The 22,263-nt window shown below is 34.1% G+C and overlaps 1 protein-coding gene across 9 annotated transcripts; it reads right to left on the bottom strand.

Annotated features, from left to right (window-relative positions):
• Positions 1-6,160: 6,160 nt before the first annotated feature.
• Positions 6,161-22,060, bottom strand: LOC104896767 (uncharacterized). Of its 9 annotated transcripts, none has more exons than XM_048645882.2 (3): positions 21,615-22,057; positions 15,212-15,278; positions 6,161-7,732 (listed from the first exon to the last, which is right to left on the bottom strand). In XM_048645882.2, the coding sequence occupies exon 3, from the start codon at positions 7,706-7,708 to the stop codon at positions 6,632-6,634; it is 1,077 nt and encodes a 358-aa protein (XP_048501839.1). In that variant the 5' UTR covers positions 7,709-7,732; positions 15,212-15,278; positions 21,615-22,057; the 3' UTR covers positions 6,161-6,631. The 9 variants fall into 9 exon arrangements, 7 of the variants coding, with proteins under 7 accessions (XP_048501839.1, XP_048501840.1, XP_048501841.1 ...); XM_048645883.2 differs by having other exon boundaries at positions 6,161-7,729; XR_007274983.2 differs by lacking the exon at positions 6,161-7,732 and adding an exon at positions 11,889-13,910 and having other exon boundaries at positions 21,615-22,060.
• Between the last annotated feature and the right edge of the window lie 203 nt (positions 22,061-22,263).

Genomic DNA, 22,263 nt, shown 5'->3' with positions numbered 1-22,263 from the left:
GATTTCCATATCGTTCGACAAGTGTCACCTATTCTACGACGTCTTAAGATAGAACAAGGGCTTCGACTGGACTGAAGAACATGATCAAGTGTTGCAAGCATTAAAAGCATATCTAGCCCCGCCACCACTACTATCAAAACATAAAGAAGGAGAAATATTACAGTTATACCTAGCCGTTAGCACGACGTTAGTAAGTGTCGTCTTGATGAGAGAGGTGGACCATCAACAGTTACCAATTTACTATGTCAGCAAGTCTTTGCTAGATGCAGAAAACCATGTATTTTTCGGTAGAAAAACTTCTGCTTGCATTAGTCACAACATTTAAGAAATTAAGACATTATCTTGAAATGCACCCCGTTGTTGTCAGGACTAACTATCCCATTAAAAGTGTATTGTGTAGACTAGAATTGACAAGTCGGATGGGAAAATAGACAAAAGCCCTAAGTGGGTACGACATATAGTGCTGGCCTAGGACAACGATCAAATCTCAAGCATTGGCCGATTTTGTGGCCGACTTCGGTCCAGATTTAGGTAAGCTCACAGATAAAGAGCTCGCGCAAATCAACAATGTTAATGACGGTGCATGGACCTTGTTCGTCGATGGATCTTCCAACTTTTGAGAAATGGGACTAAGCTTTTTACTGGAGCCGCCTCATAGGGACAAGATAGTACAAGCCATATGGCGCAATTCAACGCAACCAACAAGGAAGCTGAGTACGAAGCCTTGTCAATCAATAAAAGGAGAATTTCCAGCAAAAGATTCGAAGATGACGTCATACTTGGAGGTTGCTAAAGGTAAGAGTAATTTGTTTGATTCTTTTTCGATAACGTAGGTACCAAAAGACTAAAAGACCAAAATGCCCAAGAAGACTCGTTGGCCAATTTTGGTTCGTCCCTACGAGACCCAACGTTTAACACTATCCCACTCATCCATTTGGTGAAACCAGCTATCTACAAGTCGACGACAACCTTAGATATCCATTATGTCGAGACTACAGGAGAAGACAAAGACAAGATAAGTATCGGTTTGGCTAAACCCATCCTAGATAATTTAACTAACCATACTCTACCAAGTGATAAAGGTTAGGCAAGGAAGTTAAGATTTAAGACGTCATAGTTTATAGTGATACAAGGCGTTTTGTTTAAAAAATCAGCAGCACGCCCGTATTTGCATTGTCTAGAACGCGACCAATGACCACAAGTCTTCCAAGAACTCCATGACGGCACTTGTGGAAACCATTTTGGTGGACGCATCCTCTCTGGTCATGAATTAAGGATGGGATATTATTGGCCGACGATGAAGCAAGACACTATAAGGTATGTGATGAAGTGCGACAGTTGTCAACGTCACGCAAGTATGACGGACAAACCCTCTGAGTTATTACATCCAACTTTAACTCCTTGGCCTTTCATGAAATGGGGAATGGACATTGGTAAGCTATTTCCTTTTCTGGGACAGAAGGTCTTTATGTTGGCACTAACGGATTATTTTTTTAAAAAAGGATAGAAGTAGAGTCGTTCCAACAGGTACGTGATTGATAGGTAATTTCTCTTATACATACTAAGATTATGTTCAATTCACCTTGTTTTTACTTATTTTAAATAAGATAACACCAGATCAGATCAGATTGAAAAAAATAAGCTCAGATCAGATTAGATAAGTTTAGATTATGCTGATACTTAAAAACTTATTATAATAATTATTATTATTATTTATTATTACTATTAATACTATTAATACTATTATTATTAATATTATTTTATACTATTAATATTACTATATACTAGTATATTTATTCAAAAGGATTATTATTATTGTCGTGGTTGTACTTATTAGTTATTAATATTGATAATTATAATTAATGTCGTTGAATTATTATGAATGTCATTGATATCACTATTTGAAGCTTTTTGCGTTCAATAAGAAGAATGTTCTTTTGGCATTTGTACTTGTTCTTTTTATATATTTTTTTAAATTAATAATTTTTATCTGCGATGTTATTTTTGATGTAATGAACGTGACAATAGTATGTGAAATTTATTTTTTTTGGCAATTTTCCCAGAATAATATAAAGTATATGTTACTAGTTTATATAAAACATGAGTAGCATGGATAACCTAATGGTTTTGGCATCACGTTCAAAAAATTTCCTACAAGAGATTTCAACTCATTTTTTTTAAAAAAAGTTTATATACTTTCAATATATGTTTTTTTTTATTATCATTATAGGATTTTTTAATTACTATCTAAATTCTTATTACAAACGGATCTTAGACATGAACAATATGTTCTTATTACCATGAACAATATTTTTTTTTTTGATTTTTTAACAAGAATAATACAAATTTTTGGTCGTTCCCTCGCAATAATATAAACTTTTGATTATTACGCAATGATACAAACTTTACATCAAAATTCCTCCAGTAGGTCAAGTTGATCGTTAACTTGTAAAACAGGTAAAAAAAAATTAACTGTCAAATCTCTTCCTCCTCCCCTTTAGCCAACCAACTGAAAATCTGAAACCCCACCCCCTCCCCCTCCCTTAACCCTTACCTCCACCCCCACCCCCACGGATGAAACCACCCTCACCACCCCCTCCCCCACCACGAAATCGCCTTCCCCAGCAATGAAACGTCCCCTTCCCAAACCCAACTCCTCCCACCTCCAACCCCACCCCCTCCCCACCAGGAAACCACACTCCCAGCCTTGAACCTCCCCCCGAACCGAACTCCTCCACCAAAGTCGAAGAAGACGCTGCCATCACCCCACCACCAAAAAATCTGCCTAGAAACCCAACCCAAAACCACAAACTACACAACCCCAACCACAAACCGCTACCACAAACTCATCTGACCCAACTGGCAACCACCGCAAACCCACCCCGTAACCACCCTCTCACCACCACCAGTCAAGATCCAAAACCCTACCATAACCACCCAAAATCTATTCCATCAAACTTGCAGCCACCGCAAACCCACCTTGTAAGGGCCGTAACCACCCTTTCACCACCACCAAGATCTGAAACCCCACCATAACCACCCAAAACAAATCCCACCCAACTCATAGCCATTGAAACCCCGCCTCGTAACCCTAGGGGGAGGACGAAGAGATAGTTTGGTTGAAGGAAGTCTGGGCTGGGTTAGAGGAGTGGGGTGGTGAGGTAGAAAGAAAAAATTCCTTTTGTTTTTCAAATTTAAATAAAAATTTAAAAAATCAACCAATAAAAAGCGACATGTGTCCTAGAGAGTGCCACATCAACTTGTTTACCTCGTACAACAATTTAACAACCGGTATTACCTTACTGGAGGAATTTTGATGTAAAGTTTGTATTATTATTACATAATTAATAATCAAAAGTTTGTATTATTATTACTAATAATCAAAAGTTTGTATTATTCTTGTTAAAAAATTCTATTTTTTTACCTAAATATGTGTTCTTTTTATTTTTAACTATACGTTTATATACTAATGTGTTCTTTTTCATAAAGAAACTAATAATAATAATAATAATAATAATAATAATAATAATAATAATAATAATAATAATAATAATAATAATAATAATAATAATAATAATAATAATATAATAATAATAATAATAATAATATAATAATAATAATAATAATAACAATAATAATAATAATATAATAATAATAATAATAATAATAATAATAATAATAATAATAATAATAATAATAATAATAATGATGATGATGATGATAATAATAATAATAATAATAATAATAATATTATTATTATCATTATTATTATTATTATTATTATTATTATTATTATTGTTATTAAAAGTTGTACATAGTAATAAAATGATAGTAATAGTAATACTAGTTATGAAATACAAAGTAATAATAATATTAGTGATGATTTATTTTATAAAATATAAGCTGAGATCAGATCAGATAACAAATCAAATCAGAAAAAATAAGTTTAGATCAGATCAAATAAATTTAGATCAGTAAATATAAGGTGAACTAAACATAGCCTAACATTACATGCAGGCTTGGAGTACGGTCAGAAGCTATATTCGATAAGGGGTCGCAATTTATAAGTGCTAAAACCAAACGTTATATGACAAATGGAACATCACTTTGTTAGCGTCAACGTTGCAGTACCCACAAGCTAATGGACAACAAGAGTCCGACAACAAGACTATCATTAAGTCATTGGAGAAGCACCTGAAAGTAAAGAAAGGGAAGTGGGTAGAAGAACTACCATCCATCCTATGGGCTAACCGAATGACGCCAAGGACAACAACGGGGCAAACGCCATTTTTGTTAGTATATGGATGTGAAGTCGTCCTACCGTCTGAAGTTAACATCCCTACTGCAAGGTATGGTCTCATGACAGATCATGATCTAGACACCTTGGGCGAACTCAAAGACGTAACACTAGTACGAATGGCAGTCTAACGAGAGATTGTCACTAGGAGATTTAACAAACATGTCCAAGCCGCCAAATCATCTAGAAAAGGAGATTGGGTCCTAAAAAAGGTATTCCAAAATACTCAAGAATTGAATGCAGGTAAGCCAGGAGCGCCATGGGAAGGTTCCTATCAAATTGACAGAGTCGCTGGGAATGGGGCCTGTCAACTATGACACTGAGAGGGATCAATGGTCCCACGAAGTTGGAATGCCACCCACCTAAAAAAAAATCATTTTTTAGTACTTTAGTTTGTTTCGTTTCTCTTTTTCTTTTTTCTTTCGCATCTTTTCTTATGTGTTAAAATAAACGACGAGAGCATCGTCACGTCGTTGGCAAGACCAACGACCGAAGTCTAATCATGTCATTTCTGGAAAAATTCCAGAGGCATAGACAATGGGGGCGCTTAGTTTGTGATTTTTATTAACTCGCGACATGCAAAGCATGAGTATCTCAAGTCGCTGGAGAGTAATAACAAGGACGAGTTATCATGACGAATAGTGCATGTATGATGCCTATGTAACCTCCATACAAGTTCTATTGTGTTTGTATTTATTTTCTTGTTGCCTACAACGCATGATCTTCTTAAGACTATGACGCTTTTGTGCCAGACTTAACAATGGACCAATAGACGATCTATGAACTCCAGAAAAATGGCAGTGAGCTAAGATACAATAGACATGATATAAATTTCAACATAGTCATAAAACTTCATAGATGTGATCTCCCCCTTAGGAGACCCAAAACATAGTTATTCAAAGGAAACAATTGCAAATGTTAAATATCCAAAGCATCAAAACTTACCGCTAGAGTTTTTAAAAGGCATGGCTAAAACATAGAAGCAATTGAGTTAAGCATCGATGGATGTGTCCCAACCTTGCGGCAGAAGTCATACTTAAGCATCGATGGATGCGTCCCGACGCTGCAACATAGTTTGCAAAAAAATAAAATAAACAACTCGTGCAACGCATGGGCCGCTTCAAAACTAGTATCTAATATAAGACATTTAATATCTTAATATCATACATTCAATATCTGATATCAAACATTAAATATCTTGTATGAGATATTCAATTGCATTAGTCAGATAATGAAAAAAAATTGTCAAATATTCAAAGTTTAATAACAGATAATCAAAGTTTCTTATTAACTAATTAAAGTTTTAAATCGGATACTCAATGTTTTATATCAGATAATCAATATATAATCGTCTGATCATAAAATTCGGTTAGAATTAGACGAGTCTGGCCCTATACCTTCTCTTATAATAATGCTAAAGTAATCCTTTACAAAATTTTGGTTGCAATGTTCACGATTTATTAATGCTCTTTTCTCCATAATTAACAAAAGGATGACCACACTCTAAAATAAGAGTTAACAATCTAATAGGCCGTCAATTTTAACATTAAATTAAGTTGAATTTTTTTTCATGGCCTTTTGTTTTACTTTTAATGGGCGAAACTGGTTTTCATTCAAATTACAAACTTGATTCTCATACTGGCCAAAGGTGAATTTGATCCCAATACCTCTCGGAACCGTGCTATCTCTCGCCCTCATTTGTATGTGTTTGTATATATATAGGGATGACAATTAAGCGAAGAAGGGGAGCGTGCGGAAAATGATCCCTCCTATATATTAAATATAGGATATATAAAAAAGATCGAGTGCTTGTGCCAATAGACTTTAGCCTAACAAGACGACCAAATGAACTGCATCATCAAATACGATAATATGTATACTGTACCTATAAAATTGATAAAAGAATCTGACTACATCGTCAAACTCAAGTGAACTGTGATATTCTATCTGAAAATAGTCAAATACAAAAGCAATGTATGGATAATTTAGGCTATAACATAAACCAAAATCTCCCAGCCCCCAGGGTGATGAAAATATACAGGGAATGTGGTTTCCATCATCACACCAGCCTAAAAAATGGCATTCCTCCTCAACCTAAGTTGTGTTTCTCACCAAATACACAACCGTCAATACAGAAATAAGACCCTGTGCAATACGAAGTACTAAAACTAGAATATACAAGGTTCAAGGAGGCAAATTTTTGATGTGCATCATAGAAGTACTCTTGTATCATTATGCTGAACATATCTGCAACTTCAGCATGAAACACATAACTACACCTTTCATCTGTACACAAAATTAAGAACAAACCAGTTCAAGTTTTTCCATAAAAACTTAGCCACTTCCTCTCATGCAATTCCCCGGCAAAAGATACTTATATTTCTCTGCATTCTGTAGTAAATAAGCAGGAAGATGAACAGCAGAATAAGATCGAGGAACTGCACCAAGTTTTCCGATCATCTCGCGAAATGTGTATTCTTCAGGAAGCATGTCGAATAGGTTAGTACCTTCGCATATAATATCCTGAATCCTCTTTGGATTCAGATAATGAGAAAATCTAACACGGTCGGTATGACTGTATGCCTTCATCTTAAAAATAAAATCTGATATCTCGCGAAAGCAAAAGCTACAATGCCACCCAGCATCCGACAACAGAAGATCCGTTTGACGAAAATGTGCGTACCTAGTAACTCCTGGTTTGTACCTGTGGATTGAAGCCCTCCAACTATTATCATCTACATGGTACTCAAACGAGTAGAGATAGTTCCTTAGCCGTAGATGAAGAACCGGAGGAATGTCGTTGCACCACCTAAGCAAATCCACCGTGTGTCTGCTAGGAATCTCATCAACATCAGACATTATCAGTAAATCATCCTCCTCAATACCAGCAATTCGGAGAAGCTGATCAAGAGCAACTCTTTGATATGCCTCCTCAATAAAAGGATTCTCCCCCTTCTTAAATCTTCCTCCAATGGTCCCATAAGTTAATCTAGGCTCAATAAACTTGAACTTATCCCGATTAATAGCAAAGTACAATGGCTTTGGGATTCCTGTGAAGGTGGAATTTGATTCCAGTAGAACAAATTGAGTAACATAAGGGTATAATTCATTCCACCGGATTTGCAGCATATCTACCTCATTGCTGAACAAAACCGCATCAAATACTCTACGAGGATACTCCCGGATTCCCCAACCATGAAGTTTGCAAAGAGTTTCCATCGTTACGTTCTCATTATAATAATGTGTGATCTCGGTGAAAGGCTTCGGAGGGCGATCCCATAGCGGCCGAAGGAAATAAGTAATCTTTTGACCATGTAGATAAACACCGAATATGCAAAGTGGAATTAACACAAAACAAAGAAGAAGGCTCTTCAAATCAATTCCTCGAACAAGACACCTTATTCTTGACATGATCAACCCTCCTCGAATTCCCTGCTGCACATTTACAAATGAAGATCATTACTCCCTACTTTTTTAATTTGCTACGTTGTTGTTGCGCGGCTTTCAAAACGTTATAACCCTTAATATCTCTAATTTCATTGAAGTAAAAATTATAGAAATTTGATTTAATGAATCTACACATTGAGAAAAATTTAACAAGACCACATGACTATATTTTTAGTATAAAAAAATCAAAATAATCAGCTAAACTCAGTGGTTCATTTCTCAAAACAATGCAACAAATTAAAAAAAAAAAAAAAGTAGAGCAAATAAAAGGAGTTTTATTGGTCTTTTGGTTTCCCAACAATGTTAGTCTAACAACCAACACCTACTATTCTCACATATACGATCATAGAATCACAACAAAGTTCAACAGAAATATTTTAAAGAATAAACAAAACAATTAATAATAAATCCCCTCTGAACTGTATGAATCATACCAAATCAACAATAAAGATTACATTTTTAATTTTGCAGAAGGCGAACATACAGGAATATTACCAGAAGCAAATAAAAAGAACTCCAAAAACCCACAAAAAAGGGGGAAAATTCTACAATTTTGTAAATTTAAAAAGGAAGTCTATTGTCACATATATATGATATCAAAAAATGGAATATACATACACCAACTCTATGACAATTATGGGAAATAAAATAGATTTAACAATCCACGAAAACCCAAAAAAAAACATATCAAAGTTAACAAGAGCAAATTTTCTCAGAAATCAAACATTTCAAAGGCATGCAAAACAAACAAATGAAAAATAAAGAATTGGGGTACTAATTTCTCGAACTCAAAATTCAACCCACAAAAGCAAACAAAATAACCCATATGCTAATCAAAAAAATTAACATAAAAACGGGAGCAAAAAAAATAGCATCAATTTGAACAATGGCGAAACAACATATGATAAACAAATTGAAAAAAAAAAAAAACATATACATATATGTATAAATTACCTTGCCACAAACATTATCATAAATAGCATCAGTTTTCTTTGAGCAATAGTACCCTTCAGCCATTATTTTGGGACGGCCTTAACCCCGAAAATTTGCAAATAAGCAACCAAAATTAATAAAAACAAAAAAAAAAAGGTGCCAAATTTGTGCCCTATTTGAAATTTGAGATGAATTGCGTGAAAATGCCGAACAAAAGAGAGGAGATAAGAGAAGGGATTTATAGTGTGGTTTGCAGGTTGAGGACTTAGAACCGTCAATAATAGTCGTTTGGAGTTACTTTCTCTCTCTAAAAAGGAGGGTTGAGAAAATTGAGAAAGAGAGAAAAAAAAATTGAGACTTCAACGAAAAAGATATATATTATAAGGATAAGGTAAAAAGAATATTTACAATAAACAGATTTTAACATGAGAAAATCTTACGGTGAATTAAGTTCGGGGGGTTGGTAAATGTTTGATTCCAATCCAACGTAGGAATATGTTTTTGTTTTAGCATTATTTGATAAAAAGACTCCCAAATGGCAAAAAAAAACAAAATTGGTTTATGGGTGTTTAATACTGAGCCTAAAAATCGGTTTGAGAATTTTCCGAAATAATTTTGAATTAGAGAAGGAAGTATGAAACAATAATGAAGATTCTAACATTTAATTAACACATAAGATTCTCTTCCAAAAGATAATTAACACATAAGAATTTTTTTTTTTTTTTTCAAATAACACAATTAAGATGAGAATGTGAAACTAACCTTCCTATGACACATTGTCATCCAATGTAAGTGGGAGGTGAAGCTTTTTTGAGGTGGAGACTGCACAAATTGAGGAGAATTTATAGGATTGAGGAGGGAGAAATTATATATATGAAGACAAAACGGATGTATGGATATGGTATCCCCAATTTGTAATGGCAACTTTTAGTTGCTATATATATTGAGAATATGCTCTTGAATCACGTAAGGCTAAGGGACCCCGTCGAAAAAAATTGGGGTATAAAAAAACCATGAAGTTGAGGAGCAATACGTTGATTCATTAAGTCTAATTGAGTTAAATAGAAGTAAGACCCAAAATTAATATTTATTCACACTAGAGATGACAGTGGGTAATGTACTCTATTCGGATCCGTGGATCCAGATTCATTTTTTACGCATTTGGATCCTCAAATTTTTGACCCTATGGATCTAGGTAGGATTTGGATTCTCCTTGGTAAAAAAGGATCTGGACCGGGTCCCAAATTATTACCCAGATCCAGATTCGTTTACCCATTTATATAATAATAATATTATTTAATACTATAATATTATTTATTACATGTACTAACGGATTTTTGCTTGAATTTCGAATTATTGTTCTAATTAATGTGCGAATTTACTAGATTATTAAGTTCGAAAAATCGGTTGATAATTGTTAATCTTTTAAAAATTGTTGATTAATCCACAGTTTGATATTAAATAGTTCTAAATGGTTGCGATGGTTAATTTTCAGAAAATAAAATGAAACTTTTGGTTGATATTAGATGATTTTATTGTTTAAAATCTTTCATTATTGTGAAAAAGGTAGTTGAAGAACATAGGAAAGGATCCATTTTGGACCCGGATTCATAGGATCCATACGGATATGGATCTTCATTCTTATTACCCAATGAATCCGGGTAGGATCTGGATCCTTTCCTAAAAAACGGATCTAGATCTGGATCCTACAGGACCTTGTCCAGATCCTACCTATTGCCATCTCTAAATCACATTGACTTCATAATGTTAGGATGCAAACATACATATAATATTAGACCTGTTCAAATTTGATTTTCTTAGGTTTATAAACAAGAATCTTCGATTCGAAACCCAACATGACCTGAACTCGATAAACTGAAAAGTTTTTCAGATTAAGTTGGGATTGAACACGGCTCAACCCAATTGACTTGAAATTCTAATTATTTTTAGGAAATTTTTTTATAATAAGTCTAATTTTCATACTGCTCAATTTTAAACAAGTTATGACATGATGTTAACCTCTTTAACAAGTTACGAATAACACGTGTCGTTATATAATTGTTTCTATTTTTATACTTTTAAATTTTTAATTTTGATATTAATATTAATTTTGTTATTGTTTTTTTTATTTGAAGTATATATTTTTTCTACACAAATCTGTTATATATGTAAACGTATACTAGATATAGTATATTTTTTTTAATCATTCAAACATATATATATGTAACAGCCCGGATTTCCGCGGGCAGCTTATAGAGGATTAGACACAGCGGAAGAGATATTGGTGGAGATAACCCGGATTATTACCATCACACTCACCGAACAACATCGGAGAGTGTGGAACTCAATTCCTATCTCTACTCAAATTAATTAACTATTACAACAACGTCCTGATCCTCAGACCTTATTCTCACAAATTTCTATAGAAAATCTAACATAGTTTCCTTTGAAAATTGACAACTCTAAAGCGAGAAACAGCATGAACCTGTTACAATTTTAATAAATAAAACATTTTCAAATCCCCGAACTCAACAACCTCAACGCTTTCGCGAGCAACATTCAACAGAGAATCAGGAGCACTAACGACTCTTAAGTGGAAAAATAAATTATAGGATTATAAACGATTAACTATTACAAAGTCGAGCGTCCTCATTTTTGAAATCAAATATAACACTACACCATCTCGTATCAGCTTCAACTCGAAAAACATTAACCCACGGTTTCAACTTGAAACATTTAAGAAAACTGCCACCCACCAAGTGACAGGCCACAGAAATGACAAACAACATACACACATCAACAAAGCTGAGTACTAAACCCGTAAACAAGAGTAACACATGCTTTGGTGGATTTTACTTGAAAATGACTCTTACACAATCAACATAAGTCCAACAATCACATCCATCATATCATACTTAGCAGTAATAATCTTGTTGAACATACATATTATATTTATTTTATCCAATTCCTCGTTTCATAATACATCATTAGTCACATAGTAACGAACACAATAAGGTGACTCCCAACAATGATATATATGTTTCTATATTCTCATTTAGTCAACCTTTCTGATACTACAATGGAACACGTACAAGAGGGGGGTGAATTGTACTTTGTAACTTTTGGCAAAGTTTCTTGCGGAATTATAAAACTATAAAGGAACAGTGATATGAGAGGCAGAGAAATATAAAATTGAGGAAACTTCTTGACACTATCAAGAAGTGAAAATCTCATAAACTTTATTATTGCAATCACTCTATTACAATAACACTCTACAACTCGAGTTCCTCTCGAACTCAAGTTCCCACAATAATCCCCTCTGATTACTGGAACTCTCCTCTCTCTTGCTTCTACTCCGAAGCCTCTACTCACTGACTCAACTTTAAGTCGTTATAAGAGTCACTCAACCCTTGTTCCCCAAAATACAACTCAAATTGTGTAAAAACACTAGTAATTACGTTGAACTCAAATACTTAAGGAACTTAGGAACTCACTTAATAGTGCAACAGACCTTTTCAGAAAACACTTAAGATTTAGCAATAGAAATATGTTTTTAGTTGGTGGATTGTAATGAGGCAGACTTCTCTTTTTATAGTGAAGTCTTCTCATGCCAGTTCCATTTGTTCCTCCACTAAGTGTGAAGCAGTAACCCACGTAGAATCATTTTCCCACGTTCACACTTCTTGAGGGACAAGCAAAGTAATGGACAATCCACTAACAGTACGTGGTTTTAAACAGTTGAGAGAAATAAGGAATTTATTTAGGAAATCCATTTTTATTGATTCAGTAATAAAGAAAGAATTTTTATTAAAAATAAAAACTATTTTATTTATTAACAATATTTCCTGAAAACTCTCTGTTAAATACCTTTTAAAACTACTGTTGCATTAATTAGATTCCATGTAGTTCCTTAGTATAAAGCAACGTAAATTACTTACATAAATACTAAGTACATACTCTTGAACTTAGACTTCATGTCATCCCTTTAACTCTTCAACTCTGAAGATTAATACGTCCCATTCCTTGAAGGAACTCTAAAACACGAATGAGTTCTAGAGGAACGGAGCAGGTAGTTCCAGAGGACCTGAGCAGCAGGTAGTTGCTGAGGAACTGTGAAACCAAATGCATCTGGAACGGAACAACGCTCCTTAGGAACTGTGAATAGTTCCTTGAGGAACAGTAGACAATTCCTTGAAGAATGGCAGACAATTCCTTGAGGAACAGCAGACAGTTCCTTGAGGAATAGCAGACAGTTCCTTGAGGAACAGTAGACTATTCCTTGAGGAACTGTTTGAACAAGAACTATAATCATAAAAATCACTTAGGAACTTCATTCTTCTCTTGGAGTTCCAACTCAGGAACTTCACTTATTATCTTTAGAAAGCACCATTATTAATCACTAAACCTTGCACACATAAAACTTATAAACCTTGTTAGTTATTACTTTAGTTAGTCATCATCAAAACCATAGTGGCTCAACACTTTCAACTTACCACGATTCCATAATAGGAATTTGAGATCACTAACTTTGATAGAAACAATATTCTTCATTACCTTTAGTCAATTTCTTAACGGAAATCCAAACTTAAACTTTCATACTCTATCAATCGATCACTTTCTTATATTTTATAAACAACCTCTTTTCAGGCAATCAATATCATAACAACTTTTACTAAAATGATTCCTTATCGGGAATCCACATAACAAGATACAATTCCTTACCGGAAATCCAACATTAGTATCACATACCATGATATGCCTTCTTCTCAGGAAACCAATATCAGTATTCATATTCATATACTAAATAAACATTCATTACTTATCTGATACGATTCCTTATCAGGAATTCAATATCGAAACAACTTACCACGATACGATTCCTTACCAGGAATCCAATATCGATAGAACTTATACAACTTGAGATTACTTTCTTTTAACCAAGGGGAAAAAGAATGCGGCGGAGGAGACTAAGCTTACACTCCAACAGTGGAGGTCGTCACCCAACCATTCGCTTTACTTTTAGCCACTAACCACGACAAGTCTCGAGTACCTTTTTTCGTTGATTCAATCAGCCATCCACATGTTTCACATTACCTGATATATCGTCGGATTTCGCCCAACAGAGCAATGGGCAGGCTTCCTTGTGGGGCCCCCAAGGTTCACAATCCATGGGTCATGGTTCGTGTTACTTCATCCGTCGACTCAGACAAGGCTACTTTCCCTTTTTAGATTCCTTTCGATTATCATTCATAACACAATCATCATTCATATAACTCATCCAATACTATTAGTAATTCTTATCATCTTTTGAACAACCAACCACACTAACGGATTTTACTTTAGAGAACTATACTCATTTATTATAATACCTTCAAACATATTTCAAGTTCAATATTATACATTTACACTCAACTCAATTTCCAATTATAGAACTTATAACCACAATCATATTCAACAACATATTTAACACAATAACAAAAGTCTCTCAGTTAGGATTAACTAACGAGAGTTACTAAGCCAACTCCACACATTACATGTGTAACAACCCCGAATTTCCATTTTCTTTAGAAAACATAACAGAGTACAAAACATGGGCGATTCAATAGCTGTTATACCACGATTATTAAACATTTAGTAACCGGAAGGCGAAAGACATTACTACTAATACATAAATCCATTATTAACTATTACAACTAAAACAAAATGGAATTAATTAATACACTCCTATAATAACCCATAATTCTAAACTATTGCAGCGGGAGACTTAACTTTAATAAATATACATCTAGGTGAAGTCAACGCTCTCACCCCAATATAAACTAGTCACCATCAAACCCTGCATATTGAAGACATGTAATATCAGCCAAAAGGCTGAGCAAGATTTCATACCAATAACAACTTTGAGCTATCTAATGTGTAAGTGGAATACATACATAGTATTCCACAAAAATCATTTCACTTGTACAACATTCAACTTGAATATAATAGACAACCTTCAATAATTCAAATCCATTTTACTTTCTTTCTAAACCATTATGTAAAACTTTCATATACAACCTTTCGAATATGTGAGTAGGAAGTAATATAAAGCTAATGAGCTAGCTAGACTCACTAAATAAGATAAACACCAAAGTTCGTAGTATGCATACCCCTTGCTCGGTAACTTACCAAAAAGGAAGTCAATTGACAAGAGTATTGATCAGCATACTTCTGACTACTATATATAATGGTTAAGACATTGTTAACTCAACATACTTCCAAACTCGGAGAATACCACTTACCGGCAACCCCATAATAAAACTCTATAAACCCTCGTAAGGGTGAGGAACTTCGTCCTTTCAAAATCTCAACTTTGTAACATAGAGGAACTTCCTCCTTGGAATATAAATCTCATTAACTTTTCGGTTCAAATACGAATACATATAATGGTATAGATCTCAATACTGAAACATCGTAAGTAAATGATTTCACTTTGACAAAAACAATGCCAAATAAATACAAAACATAATTGTACAGGTTTAGTAAGAATCTTACCTTATCAACAATCACATTCAATGAATCTCAATCTCAAATCAAAAAGGTTCCTCTACGAACTCGTAATCTACAATAGAGTAATATAGTATAAGTCACTTGACTATACTTCAAATAGTTAAATGGTTTTACCTAGTTAATGAGCTTGGACTAATTCTGAAAAAAACTAAGTAACTTAAATCAATTCACTTCAAGTCCATTCAAGGAGCACAAAAGTAATACTGTGATATATTCCAACACTAAGTAATACTGTTATAGAACCTTGGATTCATGGTCTCAAGGGAATAAACTTACTTGCCTAACTATGACTCTAATACTAACACAACTTAAACATTACAATAACACCACAATAGCAATAACACAACAACAATCAACGTCAAAACTATAATTTAAAACACCATACTTGATTATCTCCATACTACATCAAACTCATAAATTAAATTTTTGGGGAACATACAACTATAAATATCATACTAAAATTTGGCAACCATAACAAATACATAATAATAATTTTAGAGCAAATCTTGAAACTAATAGTTAGCAAATGAAACTCGAAATTATGCTAACTACATCATATTAATTCCTCATAAATTTTGTTGCTCAACAACTATACTATTATAATTCGAACCAGGGGATTTACAAACAATCCCACGTATCACAAATTTTAGGATATACTTGAGAAACAATAATTTCGTAAACCCAACTCGAAAATACATTAACTAAGTCAAATTTAACATGAAACATAAACCAATTATACAAATTTCACGTAGTAGAAATTTTCCCCAATTTTATATTTTGTTAAGAATCCTAAGTTAACGAAAATTCTAAATTCAGAAAAAATCAATCAAATACGAAATTGAAGTTTAATATTATAAATTACTTGAATGGATCGGAGAAGGTAAAAAAATAACAAGAAGAGACCCGATATCACTACTTTGATCTGATTTTCAGTCGAAAATAGCAAATAGAACCCAGTCCTTCCTCTTCGAAATATCCACTAACCAAGTGAAAATGAAGATGATGGATCAAGTTGATGCGTGATAGATATTGATGATGATCTTTTCTTTTAGTTTTTCTTTTGTAGCTTTGATGGAGTTTTCAAGCAAGAGTATTTTTTAGTTTTTTAAAGAAAGCAAAATGCTGCTCGTAGGCTTAGGTTAGCGGCACTCTAATTTCCTTCGTATGTTGTTTTGCTTTTTACTTCCTTTTTCTCTTTTCTTTTTTCTTTCTTTCTCTTTTCTTTTATAACTTAGTTTAGCTAAACCTATGGTATTTTAGCCTAGTCAAACTAGGAATTTGATTTTTGACCCTTCTAAGGTAAAGTCAATAAGTGAGAAATAAAGTATATTTAATAAAATAACATTTTAAAATATTTTTTTATAAACTAAAATAATATAAATGATTACTAAGCAAGTATAAAAATACGGGGTGTTGCAACATACTTTTGCACATAGATAGTTCATACTAATTTTCCTTTCCATATTCATCAATCTATATTCATCTCGTCAATGGTATTAGTTATCAAGTCCCAACAACACTCACAATATATAGGTTTCTCTCATAGAATTAACTAAGGAGAGTCAACTTACACACCACACTCCAGGTTCATTCTTCAAAGTTTAAGTAATGTGAACCATTAGCTATGATCCATACTATATTATTAGTTGAATTTCAAATGACATATTCAACAACAAATTCAAATACGGACCATAATCATAATTTTATATAGAGCGAGTTTATCTCATTAATGATTGGAAAACCATTCCATTATCTAACAGGGACTTCTTTAATGTAATTCACAACTTATATTGATTTATGTAGTTAAACACACGCACTAATTGACTTTAGTGAATCACTAGTTAAATAAGCCGACTTTATTTTCTTATTCCTTTTACAGTTATCGAACTAAAATACTTTATTAACCACATCTTCACTAATATAGTCCATTGTTAAGTAATCCAACTCTTGTACTCTTCTTATTATTAGTAGTAATTATTTAATCTTTTCTTCGACTTCATGTAGGTTATTAATTAGGTTGACCCATTTAAGTAGTCTACTCAAACTATTCTTCAGCATACCATCATTAATAACTCTAGTCAGATTATGTAATCTTTACCTCATTGCAAACTTTCATCTAATTAACCTTCTTTATAGAATTATACCCAATAGTTATAAGTAGAACACTATCACAAACTTACCATATCAATCCACTTATTAACATAGTACATACTTTGTGATATGGAAATAATAATAATTATATGGAATTCTAGTTCTGTTAGGATTCTATGTAATTTAGGGTTTTTAATTTCTGTTAATTTTAATTAAGTGTTTAAAATGATAAAGGAATCCTATTATATTTAGGAGTCTAATTCCTTATCATTGAGTCAAACTAGGAGTTTTAATTTTCCTAATTATATTCTGATTAGGCGTGTGAAGTAGTATAGATAAAGATAGGGTAATTATTTATCTTGATCCTTAAGATAAAGATAAATAAGTTTGTTTGTTTTACTAATTCAATTAGGTTTAGGAAAAATCTTGTACTATATAAAGATTTTCGGCCATAATGAATAAACTAGAGTTGTTTGAGTTAATTTGAGTTTCAGGAGAGAATCCAAAAACCCTTGTTTTTACAAGTGAACCCAAAACCCTAGTTGAACTGTGAGTCGAAATACGCCTGAGTTCTTCATATCTTGCTAATTTATAAAATAAAAACACAAAAAAATACAAACTTTAATTATAGAATCCACTAAACTACTTCAAGAGCCCAGCTAAGTGAATTCTTCATTAAGATTCACATCAAATTGGTGTGGCTGCTATACATTCCACCACCCGCCTATACCTCGCACACCCAGCTCGCACCACGCTCGCCAACCATGTCCGATACCGAAGACAAAGCAGCGATGTTCGCTGCCATTCAGGCCACGAACGAAAAGCTCGAAGCTTTGGTGACCCAATTCACTGCCTTGGCCACGCAGGTAAACAACGTCGAGCGGGACTCTGGTTTACCCCGTCCCCCTCCTCATCACCCCCGACATGATGATGATCTACGCTTGGCTGATTTGCCGACCTTCGAGGGAGACCTGGATCCCGAAGCCTACTTGGAGTGGGAACAAAGGCTGGAACGCCTCTTTGATCACAAGAACCTAAGTGACGGGTCTCGCTTCTCTTACGCTCTTCTCAAACTCACAAAATATGCCTCACTTTGGTATGAGTCTACCCGCACTCGGCGTGCACGAGAAGACAAGCCTCCCATTGATAGTTGGTCTTCCCTAAAGACTAAGATGCGCAAAAGATTTGTGCCTCGCACCTACCGACAAGAGCTCTTTGTGCGGCTCAACTCGTTACGTCAAACTAATCTGTCCGTGGCGCAATACCTTAAGGAGTTCGAACGCTTACATATGGCATGCGACATTCAAGAGGATGAGGAACAAAAAAACGCACGTTTTCTTGTTGGTCTAAATCGGTCCATTGCTAATCTCCTTGAGTTACAACAATACGTCACGTTTGATGATGTATGTATTTTGGCTACAAAAATTGAACGTCAATTAAAGGACACTCGCCTACGATCTCCATGGGCTGCTCTACCTTCGCCTCCACCTTCGGCCCCGCCCAGCCAACCTTCGTCTGCCTCGGTTTCACTTGACTCGTCGAGTACTCCAGCTCCCACTGCCGACACATCCTCGACGCTTCCCTCCGCAAGTGCTAAGCCTCCTCATGATCCGACTAAGCCAAAGAAAACTCAATGTTTTCGGTGCCAAGGTCTCGGCCACATTGCACGCAATTGTCCTAACACCACCCTCACCACACGAGATGAGTTGGTCCTCTTTTTGGCCGAAGAAACACACCCTCCGTCTCCTTCCCTAGATGATGATGACTTTTGGGCGAGTCAACCTATCTGTGCCCCGGAACAAGAGCATCCTTCCTTGCTAATTCGTCGCTCTTTATTATCTTCTCATGATGATGATTCTGTGGATGAGCAACGTAACAATTTATTCCATTCAAACTGCATAATCAAGGGTAAAGTTTGTTCTTTTATCATTGATAGTGGTTCATGTACTAATGTTTGTGATTCGTCATGGCTGAAACTTTAAATCTGCAAATACGCAAGCATCCACAACCTTATAAACTAAGCTGGTTGAATGATGATGGCATTTGGGTACGTAAACAAGCTTTAGTTGGTTTTCGTGTTGGTGAATACATGGATCAACTTTGGTGTGATGCTTTACCTATGACTGCATGTTCATTGTTACTTGGAAGACCATGGCAAAGTGATAGACATGTGATGCATAATGGTAAAACTAATGCTTATTCAGTTTTAATGGGGGATAAAAGAATGATTTTGCAATCATTACCACCTAATAGGCGCCCTAAGGAGAAAGAAAAGGAAAGCCAAGACAAAGCTCATGTATGCATAAGTTCATGTCATCATGAAGTTTTAAAAACTGCACAAACCAAAAAGGAAGGGAGACAACAACTTCTACAAATGCGCCAAGGTTCTAAGATGGATTTGGGAGACAAAGTATGGTTGTCACTTGCTGCTCAAAAGCTTCATGTGAATCATAAAGATGGAGAACCTATGGATGAAGGACCATTTGAGATTGTGGAAAAAGTTGGCTTTGAGACATTCAAAGTGCTCCTAGGAAATGGAATATGTGCAACATTTCCATCTTGTGATTTGGTTCCATGCTTCCCAGACTAAAACTTGGGACAAGTTTTTTTCTAGAGGGGGAGTTTGATATGGAAATAATAATAATTATATGGAATTCTAGTTCTGTTAGGATTCTATGTAATTTAGGGTTTTTAATTTCTGTTAATTTTAATTAAGTGTTTAAAATGATAAAGGAATCCTATTATATTTAGGAGTCTAATTCCTTATCATTGAGTCAAAGTAGATTTTAATTTTCCTAATATATTCTGATTAGGCGTGTGAAGTAGTATAGTAAAGATAGGGTAATTATTTATCTTGATCCTTAAGATAAAGATAAATAAGTTTGTTTGTTTTACTAATTCAATTAGGTTTAGGAAAAATCTTGTACTATATAAAGATTTTCGGCCATAATGAATAAACTAGAGTTGTTTGAGTTAATTTGAGTTTCAGGAGAGAATCCAAAAACCTTGTTTTTACAAGTGAACCCAAAACCCTAGTCGAACTGTGAGTCGAAATACGCCTGAGTTTTCATATCTTGCTAATTTATAAAATAAAAACACAAAAAAATACAAACTTTAATTATAGAATCCACTAAACTACTTCAAGAGCCCAGCTAAGTGAATTCTTCATTAAGATTCACATCACTTTGACAAAATGATAACCTCAATTAGAATTCTTATTATATATTAGGTATGCCACCTTTCCACAATTCAGTGAACTTCCATCAACAACAACAAAGGAACAACTTTCATATATCACATAAATAAAATCAACAACATAATTTCACTTCAATATTATTAAGTAATATCAATTATCATTACTCATTGTTCTTAATATAAACTATTTTATTAATCTAAATTACAACCTCCCATCGAAGAAGAAGTACTTAGGATTACTTACTATCCGTCTTAGCTAAAATAAGGTTTATATTACTTAAACTTAATAGATAGAATTTACTAAGCTAATTTAAGAAAACTTATAATCATAAATCTTTTCCAAAGCCAACATTACACCAACTTAATTTATCACCTATAAAGGAGCTTGTCTAATCTACGTTTACCGCCAACAATTCACAAATCACTATCCTTATATGTTCTATCTACTCAACTTATTAACATCAATTAGTGATACAAAATATTCAACCAAACTAAGAAATCTCACAAGTTTTATTAAAACTCTATGATCAAGAGACGAATAAATTATCCATCTCATTCCCTAGTAATAGTCTTCTATGTGTAGACCATTGCGTTTCAACTCCATAACCCAATCCCATAATTTCACCTCATTAGCATTAATAACATCAATAACAATTTCTAATAAATAGCCATTTAAAGAAATGAATTCAAGTAGCTTTCTTAGTTGAAACGAGTTTAAGAAAGAACCGACATTTCTATTTTAGAAAATCCAAATTAAACGAAAGATACTCTGCCAACTACATGAGATTTCGAGAGTGAACTAATCAAGGAAATTATAGCCTTCCATCACAATAACTTACAAGTAATACCAATTACAATTTATGTTATAGACTGATTACATAAACAACTTCAACAAATGAAACCATAAACTGAAAATCATTAGCAACATAAGAAATGACTCAGATTTCACAACATAAACAACCAAACATCATCAATCCATCCTTACATGAATTTCAACTAACAAAGAAAGGATTAAGCAAGTGCAATTAAATCAGATTTTGACAAAATTAACACTCGCATCATGAAACAAAATAACCACACAACACAAGAATGGGAAAAGTACCAATACGGGGAGCAGATTGGTGGCATCAGCACCTCAATCAACACCGAACAAACACAGCAACATCAATAACAACTACACGCTCGAAGTGGCAGCAACAAACCAAAACAGAGCAGCAGGGACGACAAGAACAGGGGAGGGGAAAATCGTACTGGCGACAACACTACCAACCACAATCAACAACAGTAGCGAGGAAACAACCAACGCACAACAAAGAAAGAGATGGAGAATAGGGTGGCGAGCTGTGGGCCGACGAACTCAGGGGAGTTGGGGTTTCATAGGGAGGATGAGGGAGAAATGGGGTTTGGGGTTTCTCTTGAGTTTGTCCTCACGGGAAGGAGAGAGAACTCGGATTGGGGTTTTGTTTGGGAGAAAAAAAAATGAAATGGGGTTTTTAGAACAACCGACGGAATGGGGGATGGTTATTTGGGCTTTCCCAATAAAGAAACCTGATAAGAATGAAAATATATACCGACTTTGTTTTTCGTTTTGAAATGCGCCCAACTAAAATTTAATCGCTTAAATTTAAAATAGTTCCAATAAGAATGATTTCGTAAAATTTAAACGAATAAATATATTACAAATATGACAACTAAAATGTCACATTCCAAATAAAATAAAATATGAATATCTAGAATATAATTAACTTAAT

The sequence above is a fragment of the Beta vulgaris genome, chromosome 6 (genome assembly GCF_026745355.1).
Source record: "Beta vulgaris subsp. vulgaris cultivar EL10 chromosome 6, EL10.2, whole genome shotgun sequence".
Taxonomy (NCBI): Eukaryota; Viridiplantae; Streptophyta; class Magnoliopsida; order Caryophyllales; family Amaranthaceae; genus Beta; species Beta vulgaris.
The sequence above is the reverse complement of the archived record's forward strand: the minus strand, read 5'-3'. Positions and strand labels throughout refer to the sequence as shown.